The sequence below is a fragment of the Stegastes partitus genome, unplaced genomic scaffold (assembly GCF_000690725.1).
Source record: "Stegastes partitus isolate 25-593 unplaced genomic scaffold, Stegastes_partitus-1.0.2 Scaffold320, whole genome shotgun sequence".
Taxonomy (NCBI): domain Eukaryota; kingdom Metazoa; phylum Chordata; class Actinopteri; family Pomacentridae; genus Stegastes; species Stegastes partitus.
Genome location: NW_007578051.1, coordinates 423,951 through 440,950, shown reverse-complemented (window position 1 = coordinate 440,950; position 17,000 = coordinate 423,951). Strand labels below are relative to the sequence as shown.

The following is a 17,000-nucleotide window of genomic DNA, read 5'->3' as shown; positions in this document are numbered from 1 at the left end:
TATGCAAACAATCTGAGAGATAGAACTCACCTAAAATGAACCATTAGTTGCCTGACATTTAACATATCAGTTTGCAAATGCAAACTAACTGCATTCAGAGTTATTCTTTTCCAACCGCATGACTCCATTTTTTTTAGCTTTATGTAAATGCATTTTAGGCAATACAGTCAGGCCTTTACTACACAGATCAGCTTAAAAGTAAATCAAGTTTAATAGAAGTTCATGAAAATAAAGCAAATTATTCAAGAATTTTCAATAAAAACTGACATTTTATGAATATTTTAACAGGTATTGGATTTATTCTTGCTCCACAAGAAGGATTGTGAGAGTTTTATATCTGCATTATTTTTGTTGTTGTGCTCACTGAGTGTATAGAAAGATATCTTTTAACACAATATATATAATCCTTATATACACAGGAAGAATAGTGTAAAGAGCACAGGCACGTTTATATTTTTAACAATATTATAAGTTTTCTTTATCTTTTTTTATAACTACAGGGAGGCAGAACTTTTCTGTCCCTTTATGAAATTGTGAAAACTATTAGTATGGCTAATTGTGTCACTTTCAATATTTCATTTATAATCCAAATTAAACCAAACATTGTCAGAGTTGCTCAAATATCAGGACTACAAATCTGCGATCAAGTTCGGTTGCGTTGCGAGATGGAAGGAAAGCCAATAGAGTGAGTGCATATGATCACGTGTCCATTAAAGCCAATCAGAGCGTAGCACTGTGGTTTCGGTTAGGTTGATATTTTCAACGACAGCTGTTGAGGGAAGCGTTGTCGTTGTGGCAGCTATTGTCAGTATTTTCACCTGTTTACAGAGGCACTTTTTATTGGTTATTTAGTCTATGGCACAGGACAAACTTCGTCATTCGGTAGTTTGTATTTAAAGGGGATGAAAAGAATCAAAAGGAAGAAACAAAACGGAGGAGTTGGGGTGAATGGATCTGGCACAAGAGGTAAGCGCACCACAGGTAGCTAACATTAGTTTTTAAATAAAGATAAATCATAAAGATAAATCAGACATACATTTAGACGAGTCACAAGGCATTTTCTTCTATTATATTTGTCCTGTGCATTTGTTTAAATCGAGATATCTGTCATGTCTGCATTGACGGAAACTTTACCAGTCTGGACTATGCGGCAAAATCTCATTGAACCTAATACTATTATTGCAGGCAGGTGACCCAAGCTGGACACTGATCTCTGGTGGTTTTCCCACCTGCCTCCTTCCACACACTGAGTAAACTTTAGCTACATATCTGCAAATCCTGCTTGCGTGGCAGACTGTCAGTGAGTTTGGACGGTTTGGAAAGCTGACAGCTGTCTGGCTGGCTGTCAGCCGGGGAGACAGAAAAAAAAGGTCCTTTCAGTCATTCACTGGGCCAGAAGAGCGCTGTTGTAACCGATTTCATCACTTAACAGTTTGATTAACCCCTGAAGTCATTCAGACACTTTGACCCCAGAATCAGTGAATATCTGACATAGTGTCACACAGTGAGTCATCGTCATGCTATTGTCTGTATGAAATGCATTAAATGGGTTGGTCAAAAGAAATCTTTCGTTCAGAGTTTAATGACAAAACTTCTCAAATCATTTTTTGTCCGTGCAAATTCTGTCAACTATAAAAATTTCCTGGCAAAAGTCATACTTTAAATGTTCATTGTTTAAAGGCGCTTTGTAACAGTTAAAGTATGACAAAACTGTCTGTCCCAGCCCTAGAAACCGTACCTTGGTATGTGTATGTCTCTTGTGTGTTGAATACACACATTACCAGCTTCTATTTATAACCCCAGTGCAAACTCTCTTCTCTCGTCCTTCTTCCCTTCCATCTGTCTCCTCCCACATCCCATTTCCTCCACATTTATCCATCCCCCTTTCCTTACGCTTTGTTTCCTCTGACCTGATATCTTCTCTCTTCACTCTATTTCTTCTCTCTCATCCTCCCCCCCTCTGTCCCTTCTTTGCAGAACCAAGTTCTGGGAGGAAACAGAAGCTGACTGAGATCCATCAGGCTTTGATCAGGTTAATATACTATTACCAGTTGCAGTATGTCTGCTAAGCATGCTTACTCTTTGTACGTAGGACATGTTTTTATTTCGAGCTGTTTTAAAACAAATTTTAATTCCACGTTAAGACCCTATGTTGCTGCTAATGGGACATTCTGATTTAAAGTCCATCTATTATCTATACACCGCTTAATCCTCACTAGGGTCGTGGGGGGCTGGAGTCTATCCCAGCTGACTTAAGGTGAAGGGCTATCACAAGGCTACACTTAGAGACGGACAACCAAGCACACTCACATTCACACCTACAGACAATTTAGAATCACCAATGAACCTCAACCTTGTGGGAGGAAGCAGGAGAACCCGGAGAGAACATGCAAACTCCACGCAGAAAGATCCCTGGTGTTCTCACCGGGACGCAAACTGGCGACCTCCTTGCTGCGATGCTAAGGTGCTAACCACAGAGCCACCTTGCAGCCCCTGATTTAAAGTGCTGATTGATCAAGTGTTAGTGATGAAGCACAACACAAAACAGGAGCTACCTTTAAGACACCTTAACCGTGAGTGACACTGGAGGTTAAGATTTTCCATTCGATACAATGCCTTCATTTGTTAATAACTCTCCCTAGAAAACATCTGCAAAATTAAAAAGTTTTTTAGAATCCTAAAAAGTTTTCCATTTTCCATCATCCTAAACGCCTCCATTAGCACTACAGCTTCAAGCCAAGTATGTTTCTCCCACTGGGACTTTTCCTCCCTCAGCTTGTCCGATATGCTTCGCCAGAATTAGACGGTTTGCATTTATCCACAGACAGTGACCTTCATCGCTCCATGCTAAGATGATTTCACACATAGAGATTACTCACATGTGCTCAGAGGAATAGTGTGATAAGGATCATGAGGACTTTTGTGTGAAGAGGTAGTTGGGCCTGGATGAGAAATAGCACAAAAAAAGACTAAATGCACAATAGCAAAAGCTCTTTGTCTAGTCAATTTAGAGATCTGGACTCCTATCATGCTGCCATCAGTGCAGGACAGATGTCAGGCAGATGTGGACAGAGTAAAGTATTTGACATATGGGTGTTTTTTGACTGGCTTAAGAGTAAGATTGTTCATTAAACCCTTTAAAACTGTTGAGTGTGGATATAAAATACTATGATATAACTATTTAAGGTATGAGGTTGTTATATAAACAAGATTAACCTTAACTTGACTGTCGATAATCCACATAAAAATTCTTCTCATTCGCAGCTTTAATCTAGTTGTCGCTAAGTGAGAAGAAGGGTTTGACAACTAGTGCATGTTTTTATGGAGTATGAGCAAATTGTAAGTTTTGTAACAATGGTACAATTATGGCTTTTGAATGGACAGTGACCCGGTGGACATTCAGACCCTGAGGAGCGCAGCAGCCAGTAGAGGAGGCCTGCTCACTGATGACCTGAGGAGGAAAGTGTGGCCTAAACTACTAAACATAAATGTGTATGATCTGCCGTATAAACCTGGTGAGTTTAACCAAAGTAAGTATTTTAATATTTACTTTGCTTACTAGTAAAATGAACACTAATAGTTTTCTTTTGTTGTAGGTCGGGATGTGAGGGAGAACCACAAAGACTACAACCAAGTAGTTCTGGATGTCAGGAGATCCATGAAGCGCTTCCCTAAAGGTATGTGTGTGTGCATTTGTGTATGCACATGTGTGTTTGTTGTCTCTAGCAGTGTACCCCTGTATTTACAGCAACATGGAGTTATCTGGCACAGTTATTAAACTGAGTCAAAGCTTCACAGAGCAGGCTTTAATCTTGCAAAACATTCACAAAGACAGGATGCAGCAGAGACAAGTATCTCATGTTTTCTAACTGAGAGTGTACACCTTTCTACCTGAAACTATGGTATTCAAAGAGTGAGTGGAAGACTGACTTAAAAAGTTGTAGACATTTAGTAAAAAGCTAGAGTCATAGCATTAGATCCTTAGTATTGTTGATCCTGTTGAAAGGTGCAACGGATGTTAGGATAATGACAGTCACAGACATTTTGTGTACAGTAGATACTGTGTGTCTCTTTTCAGGTTGTACTTCTGGAAAGTTTACTTCTATGTTTTATGCTCATCTTGTGCCAGGAACCCATGTTCAGCCTTTAAATTGCTACAACCGAGCGGTTTGGGGCCCACATAAAATATCCTGGATATCGTGTTATCAGACTCTAATGAACCAATAACACATCTTTCTGAAGTTGCTGTTTGGATGTGATAAATGCGTGGTGTCTTTCTTAGGGATGCCGGCTGCAGAGAGAGCAGTGCTTCAGGAGCAACTCATTGACATCATACTGGAGATTCTGAAACGTAACCCCCAGCTTCACTACTATCAGGGCTACCACGATGTGGCCGTCACTCTGCTGCTGCTGGTCGGGGAGCGAATGGCCATCGCCATGCTGGACACGCTTTCCAATTATCACCTCAGGTTGTTTGTTTTTCCTGATGAACCAAGCTATTGCCAAACGATATGTTTTTCAACCCTCTGGATCCCAAGCAGTTTCTTTTTACTCCTGTAACAGTCTTACTCAATGTGGGCTCATTTTTCAGTGCAGAATAAAGTCCAGTACTTTTATGGGAACAGTGTAACCATGACTAGAAGTACAGCAGTCTCAAAAGTATCTTCTGTGCAGTGTGATACAGTTAAAATGCTATAAATCTTAAACAAAAGTAGATTTTTTTGCATTACTTCTTTCACAAAAATTGAAAAAACTGAAATCAGTACATACAATATTTTTGCCAAATGACTGCTCTGCATATTGTAGATATTTTCCTTTTTTGTAATGTGTTACCATACTTGTTTTTTCTATCTGCCTTGTATAAACACAGCCTGCAGATCAAGTAAAAAGAATTTTTGTCGTGTGACCGTTGGTTGCTGTTGGGTCACTAATGAGGTTTTGGTTTTGCCAGAGAATTTTTAGTTTTTTGCAGAAACTGGTTGAAGCAAACGGTTTGTTTTTGGCAAAAAAATTAATGAAACATGTTGTATGAAGTGATTAAAATGAAATATCATATTTTTAGCTTAGATTTGGTCCATTTTTCTGACAGATTGACATGCCACAAGCTATTTATTCAAGGATAGCGGGACAGTTGAAAATCTGAAGATTCTTTCTGTTTTTTTAACCCACTGGTGGATTTTGGGGTTCAGAGGGTTAACTGATCTCATTTGCCAAGTGTATTTATGTAACTTCTGTCTGCCTTTCTGTCTGCAGGGATTTCATGGATCCCACCATGGACAGCACCAAACACATCTTAAACTATCTGATGCCTATTTTGGAGCAGGTTGATTTGGAGCTGCACGACTTCATGATCAGGTACAAACTCGTAGACGCACAACATCACACAGGTTTAACACAATCACACACGCTAAAAGGTAGGTTGTGCTGCTACCAGTAGACGTAGAAACCACTAGAGGGCACCGCAGTGTTGACGTTCACCTGTAAGCGTCACAGTCAGAGGAATGGCTGGGTGTTTTGTTATTGAATTAGAAACTGAAAATGCATCAGAAGGGAATATCTCATTAGGGAATTCTAGTGTCAGATGGTTCAGCAGCTTTTTTTTGGAGGCCAGACTGTCTCATCAAGGTCTGCGCTGTATTCACATTCATCTGTGGGGTCTTGTCGTTAAATTAGGCAAAATCAAAGGACACATGAAGCAGCTACTGTGGGTTAACATTGATGTGTGTGGCGAGGACAGCAGCCGTCTGCAGTCCCTCTGCTGTTCTGTTGCCTGTTCATAATTGATACAGTACTGGCAACCTCCATATTTGCAAACAACCTGTCTACTCACATAGACGCTCACATAAACCGAAAAAGCACATAAAACAAGACATTGCACTTGGAGAGAGCAGACAGCAGGATAAACAACACTCCACTTCAAAGTTTGGTTCGCTCTTTTTACTGCATGCTTCCTCTTCCCCTTGCCTACCGTCTTATCTCTGCCTCTTTTATTCTCTACTCTTTGTCCTCCTCGCCCCTTTTTTTTTTTGTCTCTCCCACTTCATTTTATCTTCTCGTCCCTCCCATCGCACATGCCCTTTGCCCCTTTGCCCCTTCTCTTTACCCCTCCCCCTGTCCATCAAAACCTGCAGACTTCTTTTCATTTGCCGCTGCCTTCTTCAAGCACTCCTCCGTCAGTGTTCCTATCCAATATTCATCAACAACTTCCTCTCAGAGTTTCTAATTTAATTCAGACTTTGTCAGAAATAACTACCTGTTTATGTCAGCACACACACAGCACACAAGACACCGGATCTATGGGGATGTTGGTGTGATTGTGCAAATATGCTGCAGATCAAGAAGCTCACAGGTCTACACATTTTTTTCAACTTTTCAGCTACTTTGTCAACATGTTGAGTGGCTCATTTGTCATCACACTGTGGATAAAGTGTAGAATCACTTGACAACAGATATATGGACAGAGGTCCTAACTTCTGTCTCTGCTCAAAGCTGGTCTTTTGTGTTGAATGTGAATGCTTTCTCAGACCTTTCACTGACTCTTGATGACATTGACCTCCTCCCAGCTAAAATAAAAAGAAATCAGAATCAGAATCAGAAATACTTTATTGATCCCCTAGGGGAAATTGCTTTCAGTAGCAGATGCTCCCAATCAAAAGTCTTAAAGCAGTAGGAAGTAAAAATATATAATAAAATATAAAGTATTAATATGAAATAAAAATAAAAATATAACACAAAATAAATATACATTCTGCTGTTATAAGTGTATATACAATGTAATAATAATAATGATCCTACCATTTGGTTTATTGCACATATCTTGTGGTATATCGCTAAAGTTTTGGAGTTTTTACTTATAGTTTTTCACGTATGTAGTAGGGATCAACCAATGGGATTGATATCGATTATTAGTGGTCAAAGGAATCCTAAATTTAAAAAAACAACAATATTTTTTGCAGTGAAAATGAAAGTATTGGTGCGAAATTGTAAAATAGCAGCACAGAAATTGTTTGAATGCCTTTATTTATTTATTTGTTTGTTTGTTTACATGTTTAATCAAAGGGGATCTTTTCAACATTTATTATTCACTGTTGATTAGAGCTACAACAGTTGATTCATTAGCTGTCCCCTATTAAATGATCACCAACTATTTTGAAAGTTGATTGTTTTGAGTCATGAAAAAAAAAAAAATCTAAATTCTCTGACAGAAGATTAGAAAAAATGGATGGAGGATGTTATTCCGCATATGTGATCCGTGCCTCTCTTTGTATGTGTTGTCTTTTGTTTTTAGAGCCGAGGTCGGAACCATCTTTGCACTTTCGTGGCTTATCACGTGGTACGGACACGTCCTGTCAGAGTTCAAACACACCCTGAGACTCTACGACTTCTTCCTGGCCTCACATCCACTGATGCCCATCTACCTCGCCGCCACGGTAAGAGAGCGTCGCTGCCAGGAGGAAATGAGCGAGAGCCAATGGGATTGTTTTGTCAGTAATCCAGGACACATGAATAGCGGAGGGTACTGTGAAGTCTACAGACTAGTTAATTAGATCCCTCCTATTGAACAGATGAGAAAGAGAAAGAGGGATACAGAGAAAAGGAGGGACAGAGGAAAAGATGAAAGAGAAAGAAAAGGATGAGGGCTGCATCTGGAAAAAGAACGAGAAGAAGAGCTGACTGATGTAAGATCTTTAGTAAGAAGGACACAGACACTGATTAGTAAGGCAAAACATTCTTTCACTTGCTCCTCTCTTGAATAGCCTCATATGTTCTAGGTGCTCACACCAACTGCTGCATACTTACAACTGGAACATGTGTGTGTTTGTGGGGGAAAAAAATAAAAAAAGTCTGTGTGTACATGCATCCTTTTGCTTTTTGAGGTGTTTATTTGTGTATGAGGAGACATTTTTTAATTGAAGAGTTTGTGCATGTTGATTAGTGGGTACCACTGAGCAAATTTTACTTGTTTGCAGTAGATGTTTTCGTATTTGTGTGTGTGTGTGTGTGTGTGTGTGTGTGTGTGTCGGGGCTGGGCAGAGGGAGAGCTCTGTTTGAAGTGTGTGAAACAACAAAGCAGAATGTAGTTCATGTTTCCTCCAAGGCTGAGTAGAGCACAGCATGGGGGTTTAACTCTTCATCTGCCTGTTTTGCTGCTGTGCCAAACGAGTCGCACTGGAACCAGCTAATGCACAAAATGTGGAATCTAATTCGTGTTTGAGCGGCCTGAGCTAGCCCAGGATTAAACCTTTTAACCCCTCCTCCTCAGATTGTGTTGCACAGAGAGAAGGAGGTGAAGCAGACAGAGTGTGACATGGCCATGGTCCACCACCTCCTCTCCCGCATCCCCCAGGATCTCCCGTATGAAACTCTGATTGGCCAGGCCCAGGACCTGTTCGACCAGTACCCTCCATCATTACTGGCCAAGCGGGCGGCGCTGCAGTCTCGCAAGAGGTGAGGGAACGACGGCTTAAATTAAAATCGTTAATCTGGTAAGAACAAAGCAGCAGAGATTGTTGCTAATTGAACATTTGGCTTCAGGCTGCAGACTCAAATATATACGTGTTTGATTCTTAAATACATACAGCAATATATTGCTTTTTATTACAAGAACTTAATGAGGTGTCATACTTGTTCTTGCGTTCGTCAAAAGGATGCAGCCATTACGGTGCATTCTAATTCACACAAAACTGCACCAGCAAGTTGTTGTGTTCACATTGGTCTACAAAATGTACCATAACTCTAAAAATACCTGTTGAACTTCCCAGAGCCTGACCTGAAGTCTTCAGTTCACTTGTTTTATCTGAGCAACAGCCCCAAAACCAAAGATGTTCAAGAGAAAAGGGCTGCAAAAAGTTAGGATTTGTTTTGCTTGAAAATTTACCTGAATGATGAATCTGTCATCATTGGTTTGCTTTGTGTGAAATAATTTGTCAAACTTGACAATATGCATGACTTTAATACCACATAAAACTATTCTGAGGTGACTTTTGGTGTTGTGATTTCTGTAATTCCTTACATAACCAAGAGGTGATGCTCTAAAAGCACATCCTGACTCCGTCATCCAGAGGTGCTGATAACACACACATACACACACACACACACACACACACACACACACCCACACACACACACACACACAGGCCATTTAGTGTGTGTGTGACCATCTGTGTGACCATTTTTCCCCACTTTTATTACTGAGGAGGAAACATTAGAGACATGACCACTCTCTCTTCCTCTGCGTATCCACGGCCATCAATCAGTCTCTTCCTCCCTGTCAGTGTCCTTCAATGGGGCTTACAGTCATTGTTTAAGGCAGGAAGTGACACAAGGCCTTGACTGACACACTGAAAGATACTAATGCCCCACAATACATTACCCCGCTCGCTTCCTATAGACAAGAGCTACTGAGTTAGCAGTTCTCTCAAATTGTCTCCAACTCTTTGCCTCACCTGTCTTTATCCATCACTTTATCCATCAGTCCATCTTTTCATGTCACCGCGGCTGTTCATGCTTCACCTTAGACCCGACTCTCTTCTCCATCGCAACTAACTCTCCCGCTCCATCTTCCTCTTCCTCTGTTTTCCTTCCTTTAGCCTGTCCATCAGCACCTTCCAGGCGTTTCAGCTCTCCACCCTCCACCAGAGGCCAGACTCTGTTCTCCAACGCCTCACCAAGGCCCAGGGCTCCACCACCTCCAGACACGGTAAAAATAGTCACTGTAATCTCATTACCGACTCTGAAGGAGGACTCGGCACACACAGAGAGCGCAGACACACTTGTAGATGAGCGAAGTAGAAGTGAATATTTGTTGCATGCTCTTTGAAGTCGGCAAAAAAAAAAAAAAAAGAATATCGACTGTGAAATGGTAAGAAAAACATCTCTACCACACCAGAAAATGCTTGATGGATCCTCAGTTCCTAGCATTTTTGTTGTGCTCTACATGGGAGCACAATTCTTCAAAACAAGGCAACAGTAAATATGTCATCCCCCACAAACGCTGCCCCCCCTTGGGCCAATCAATAACAAGTAAACAAATGTTGTAGCACCCCCATCAGACCAATCAAGTGCAGATTTGAATATGCCAGAACAGAACAAAGAGGCACATCGTTCCCATAGGTTTTGTGAAAATCTGATCAGCAGCATCTGACATATTGTCTGTGATGTACCGGCAATCAAAAATATGTTGCAGCATTCCCCTTGGGCCAAACAGTGTAATTTGAAAACGGATAATATGCGCACAATTCCCTGCAGTTTCATCAAAATTCAATTAGGAGCAAGATGAAGTGCATAATGGACTGGACCTTACAGAACCTTCTGGTTTCACTGTGGCAAACAATGAGCTGAAGTCAGAGATTTAAATCTGTCAAACCCATTTCTGAAACAGTTTCTGACCAGTAATGTTTTTAGTAATAGTCATTCAGTGTGTTTCTTTCCTGTAATTACTTCTTTAAACTGTAGCAGCTTTTATTGAGTGTGAAAAATTAATCCTTTAGCTTTTTTTAGAGATTATTTTTCGGGCATTTTTATGCCTTTATTTCACAGTGGCAGTGGAGAGAGACAGGAAATGTGGAGGAAAAGAATAGGTGAACGTCATGCAGTAAATGATCAGGGATTCTCTGCACGTAGCATTTACATCCATGTGGTATGTGCTGTTGGTCATTTGTTTGCCCCATGAGCAGTAGTTTTACTAAATGTTCTTAACACGTGGTCTAATTTTGGAAATGTTTTATCATTGACGAAGGGTTTAGGATTTTGTGGAAGCAGGTCTGTCACTATTAGTTTTACATGATCACAATTATTTGAGCTCACAACAGTCGTGTTTCATAATCCTTAGAAATGTTTCCATTGACCTGTGTGAAAATATCTGTGAGAAACTAACCGAAGTGTCATATTTCAATCATTACTTCCGTCTTATTTCTTCTGCCGTGATTTAATGGCACAAGCTGTTGAGGGACTTAACTTCCTACTATTTGACCCACTGCATTAATTGAGCATCTATTGTATTAATGTCGTGAATTTAGCTGCAAAGTCAAACGCTGTAGTACCTCCGTGGTCACATTTTGGTCTGAAGCCAAATGAAAAAGCAGAGCCAAATAGCTTGGAAGAAGCAATTTGTCGGATTCGCAGCGAAAAAGGTGGCAGTAAAAGGTGCTAATGCCCCAAATGCAAAGCTAATAGAGGCGTAAAATGAACAGAAAAAAAGGCAGTTAAGTTGATAACTACAGCTTTTTGTGTAACAATCAATCATGAACTGAAATTTTTCAGATATCGATAGTCCTAATGACTGCCTCATCAATGATGTCGGGTGTCTTTAGATAAACCAAGACCAAGGACTTGGGAATTACACACTGACATGCTAACACTAATGCAATCTTAATGCAGCCCCTGCAGTAAACCTTCATGGAGGTTACAATGTTCAGTTTTTGCAGAAAGTGTTTGTAAATGTTTGATTTTTTCTTCATGGTCACTTTGGAAGCTGCAGTTTGTTGGTATGTACTGAAGGATGAGTGGAATATTTAATGTAACAGGTGAAAAAATACAAAAAATGCCTCTTAGTAGCATCAGTACAGCCTGCACTCCTCTCCGAAGCAGAGGAACTCAACATTCTAACCTTTGTTAAGATTGTATTATCATTGCATTAATGTTGGGTAGGTGGATGTACCAGCAACAAACTGGCAAATCAGTGCAACTTTATTATAGTTTTAAAAAATGCTGCTTTTTGATCATGACCTTGGTTATTTCATACTAAACTGATTGTGAAATGCATGCTGCCCCTTTCTGGTCTCTGTTCCCACTCTTCTGATATTCCTTGATCCCCTTTTTGCTTTCAATCCCACAACATTATGCAGCTTCAACCTTCTTTGGCTCAGCTACGAGCATTGTGAACCCTCTTGATCCCTCCGTTGTCTGTGCTCCTCGCCGTCTGACCCCCCTCCTCCTTGTTCTGTGCTTGTAGCCTCTCGACACACAGGCCTGGAAGCAGCTTTGCCTGGGGACCGAGGCCAGCTGTGGGGGAAGGGGAACAGGATGGTAAAGATGGCAGTGTGGGGGCTGTCCGCTACGCTCGGGGTGGCCGTGTTCGCCGTGGCTCAGACCGCCATGGACTGGGGACCCGAGGTGTTGCTTCAGCTGTTCTGACGAGATGGTGGGAAATATAGGCTGGACGACACACAAACACACACGCCGACACGTGGCGACAGCAGACGCACACATCTGCCCTCACGATGGATCGACAATATACAGACTCTTGAAAACTTGGGAAAAAAAGGAGTTGTTATGTTGGTGCCAAACAGGTTGTTGCTGCTCAACCACAGTGAACATATGTTATCAACTAGTCAGCCTCAGGATTTGTATGCATGTGTGTGAGCAGGTGGGTGTATGTGGATGGATTACTGAACAGGCCTCCTGTGAACAGTCCCAGGAGCCCAAGTGGTAATTTCACGACAAAGTGATGCGAAACAGTCACAAGTAGATGAAAAAAAAGCTCCAAAGAGACTTAGAACAATCACAAAAAGACGCAAAATGACCACAAAGACACACGAAACAACTAGAAATGGATGCAAAACAACTACAGAGACACAAAAATAACCAAAAAGACACGCAAAACACTCACTGCATTTTGGTGTCTCCTCCAGTCTGGCTGTCTGGACCCTGTGTAGAGGGGAGTCTATGCATGTCTTCACCCAGGGGCCCATTATCTCAGAACCCGACCATGCATGTGAGACGCTCCAACACATCACGCTCTTTCGGGCTGCGGTAACATTTTTGCATGCGTCTTTGTTTCTCGTCAGTCGGATTATTTTGCTGATAACTTGTTTTTAGACAGTCACGCATGTTTCGTGCACTTCAGTTGAAAAAAATGTGTTTTCAGTGCGCTCGTTGGATCAGCAGCCATATCTGAGAGCCAAAAGTGCCCGTAGCCAGCGCGATGACACATGAATACAAATTATTAACGAGCGGTGTTTCCTGCTGAAAGCTTCTGGTTATGAGCGAAGACGGAGAGCGGGAGAGAAAGAAAGAAAGAAGGCGCGATAGAGGGAGAGAATTTGCCTGTGAGCCCTGTATTAATTGCTTTACTCCAGGTGTTAGCGACTTGCATTTACAGTAGAGCCTGACACACACTAAACGAGCTGTTGCTGGCCCAATACGCTGCACACAGTTAACGCGCCGCACTCGGTGCAAGCGGTGGGGATTTTCCAGATGCATTTTGCAGGAGCTCTTGAAATCCATATTTTTTTTTTTTTTAGAATCTATTTTTTAATGTTTTTTTTTTAGTAGTTTTCTAGCTGTTGGAGGCCAACGACTGCTGAATGAATATGGGGAAGACACCAGTACTTTTGCAGTCTTGAAATATTTAGCAGGTTTGTGCCAACATCCACCCTGAGCAGCCGACAACAGAGCTACAGTACACGGGCTCCCCAACGTCATATTTCTCCTGAACATTTTACAACTTAAAAATGATTTTACAGCTTTATTTGGTGAGTTTTTATTTGAACTCTTGTGATAGAGGAAATTGTGAGTTTATTTTTTTTAACTTGTGGAAGAAATTTGGGATTCCTCTCTCGCCAACACACATCAGCTATAGATATCGGTGGACCAAACATAATCACAGAGTTTCATAACCTGAAAAGTGAATATTAATAATACAGGGCGTTTCCACCTGAGGTACACACACACACTCACACATGTGTATGGAGGCGTTTTCTCCAAACAGCAATGCATGCTCTGTGTGTCGGCTTATATTCTGAAATATTTATCAGCTCTTACTAGCATGTAGCTAAGCTGCTGCTGCTGTTAACACAACTTTAATGGCACCACAACACTCTCCCCGCCTCCCCCTCCTCTCTGTCATCAGATATAAATGTGTCACATGTTCGTCGTGGAGTTGGCCCTGTTGAATTCTGTTGCTTCGCAGCATGTGAAATCAACCGTACACGGTCTTTTGTGCACAATACGACAGTGATAAATGTATTAAAGACACATTTCTAGCCTCAGGGTCTCAGGCGTTCGTCAGTTAAATGCTAACTTTTGATTGGTGATAATCAGTTAGTCATTTCCTTAGACAGGTGATCAATCAATAAATGGTCTGTAACCCACCGGCTGGCCTGCAAGCCGGTAAGGATTCTTACATGTAGGCAGTTAGTAACCTGCGCTGGTTGTCTGAAAAGCCTGTGCGTTTTTCTGCTGCACATCCGGTGTAATTAAACACATTAAATGTGCAGCGATGTGTGTCTGAGTGAGTGAGTGGGAGATGAAAAACGCTAGCTTTAGTGACAGGCCAGTTTCTTATATTTCTTTCGAACTTATTGGCCGTCTTCTGTGTTTTTATTTATTGAATGCTTTAACGCGCCGAGTGCCTCGTTATTAGCTGTCGACAGTCAAATTATTTATTTTCAGAGCAACAATCTGATTGGCTATTTATTGAAATCTTAATTGAAATGTATGAATGTGAATGGAAAAAGTGGAGTAAAAATGATTACAGTGGTTTGCAATTAGCAGCAATCTGAGGGTTTGTATTTGTCAAGTTGACCCCGTTATTTTGGATAGAAAATTCTGAATCAGAGGTTAAAGGAATAGTTTAACATTTTGGGATAAATGTATGGGACTGGATAGGATACTACTCTCATGAAGCTGTAGCCAGTAGCGGCTCAGCTTAGCTTAGCACGAAAACTGAAAACTGGGGGAAAGACCCAAAAGTAACGAAAGCTGCCTGTCAGCACCTTTAAAGCGCACGGATGAGCATCTTACATCTAAAACCAAAGTGTAGAAACAACAGGTAGCAGTTTTATTGAGAAATGAGAGTGATATCTATCATCTATTCCATGAAATCTTTGTATCGTGTGTCACCTCGTAGATTAAAACAACAATCACATGGCATTGCTCAGTGTAACGTGCACTGTTGTGTGGTGCATCGTTGGCCCTCTGCAGCGAAGTTAAGTCTGTTACCGTTGGCTGCAAAGTTGTTGTGTGTAATTGTGCATCTGTGATGCTTGGATACATGCTTGATTGATATAAAACACTTATAATTAGAAGCCATTTTTCATGGTTTTTGCTTATTCACATTTGGCTGCCTGACTGTAATATACTTAGAAACACTCTTTGACCGCTGCCTTTGATGATGATACTGTGTAGTTGTGTTTGTGGCACGTAGACAAAGACGAACACACACACAGATTCCAGGAGAGACTGGTGGTGGTGCCAGATCCTAATGAGGGTTTAATTCCTGCCCGTGGCTCTTGGCTAAGACACTTTCTCCTTGTCTTTTTTTTCCCCCCAATTACAAACACATTCAACTCCAACAACACCTACACCAGCACCTGCCCTGTTCTCTGGCTGGCACAAGCCTTCAAAAGTGACTGAAGCTTATTACGTGGTTTGAGTGAAGCCAATCGGGATGTTAAAGGAAGATGATGGATGACGGAGATGCGTCGAGAGTTGTTCTGGGGCTTTAGGGCCTTTCAAATTTATAAATGAAAGCAATTTAATCCTATTATTGTACGAGGAGTGAATGCAGAACAGAGAATCCACGGGATTTGATTTCACTGAAGTACAATAATTCACCGTTATTGATCAGATTTCTTGAAGATAATTTAGAAAATCACAGGTCGATTACTTTTTATACCCCGATTTTGATGCTTTGTAGTTACAGTTTCTTATTTTTTTACATCTCCCTTGAAGTCACAAGTCACATCCGTATTGAATATTTGAGGCTTTTTCTTTGCACTTCAGCTACTATTGCCAAAACAAAATGCTGTAGATGATTTTTTGGAAACGTTTTAGCAATCTGACCAGATGTGCTTCATCTTTTTGTTGATTACATAACAGGTGAAGCATTTTTTAAAAATCTATAGATATATAACAAAAGCAACAGCAAAGAAAACATGAAAGAATAATAGTATGATAAAGGACAATGTTGATGCAGGATTTAGATTTTACAGTTGTTTGATAAAGAGCCCAAAAATGAGCTTCCACTGAGCTTGTGACTGCTTTGTTCTCTCTTTAGTTGTACGTTAGTACACGTGGTTCTTTGGTATTTTAGTGCATGCTTCCAATGACGGTTTCTAAATATCTGGTACAAACTGTATCCTCGAACATATCAGTCTCTCTGCACCTTGTACTTATTGTACTGATCTGTGTTTCACATGTGGATGGAGATGTTTTCATACATGGAATGGAACAGTGAATAAATACGAAAGAAAAAGAAAACTTGTGGTGTGAAACTTTATTCCTGCCCTTAGAAAGAAATAGTTCTCAGAAGCTGTGGGCCGCATACTTTTTTTATTGTTGTGACAGTTTTGAATTTGGTAAACATGTTAACCTTCTTTGGATTATCTTGATTATGTTAAAGGATTTATATGGGTTATTATTGAATTGTGAAGCTACATTTCAGTCTCTTATTGTCTTACTTTCATATCTCTATCTGTAAATGTGTATTCAGATTTGTCAAACATCCAGAGACCTTGTACTCAAATCTGTAAATACAGTTTTTACATACGTGAAGGAGTGTGTGTGGCGATCAGCTTGCAGGGTTTTCTTTGCCCCGAGCTCACGCTGCCAGGCTGTGTAATGCTCACCTCACAATGTGCTGCCTAAATACCAGTGTGCGGTAGAAGCACCTCGTCATTTTAATCGACATTCTTGGCCTGTTGTGGTTGTGGTTTTGCTGCCATTTGGTAAATTACAGTGGAGTCCCAACTGCGATGCGTAATTGCTTGAGCGTGTGTTTGTATTTTGTTATGATCCTCATCTCTTTCATGACTACATGCAAATAAGTCTCCTAATGATACAGGAAAATCCCACCCTGCAAGTTGACAGGATTGGCTCCTACAAGCTGACTTTCTGAATCAGTGTTTTTTAACAGTTATCAGGCAGAAATGCTCATTGACTGCTTATTTTGCTCATCATATGTCTTTTTGAGCATATAAAAACACCAAATGGAGATGTTAACAAGGTGAAAACAACTAACGAGATCTGCATTGGAGGAAATCTTTAGAAGAGGCACA

At 40.8% G+C, this 17,000-nt stretch overlaps 1 protein-coding gene across 1 annotated transcript; it reads left to right on the top strand.

The window, feature by feature from the left end:
- The first annotated feature begins 771 nt into the window (after positions 1–771).
- LOC103358571 (TBC1 domain family member 20) lies at positions 772–16,203 on the top strand. Its single transcript, XM_008283594.1, has 10 exons — positions 772–966; positions 1,978–2,032; positions 3,385–3,515; positions 3,597–3,677; positions 4,283–4,469; positions 5,254–5,355; positions 7,289–7,430; positions 8,264–8,448; positions 9,591–9,700; positions 11,954–16,203. The coding sequence occupies exons 1-10, from the start codon at positions 903–905 to the stop codon at positions 12,133–12,135; spliced, it is 1,239 nt and encodes a 412-aa protein (XP_008281816.1). The 5' UTR covers positions 772–902; the 3' UTR covers positions 12,136–16,203.
- The last annotated feature ends 797 nt before the right edge of the window (positions 16,204–17,000 follow it).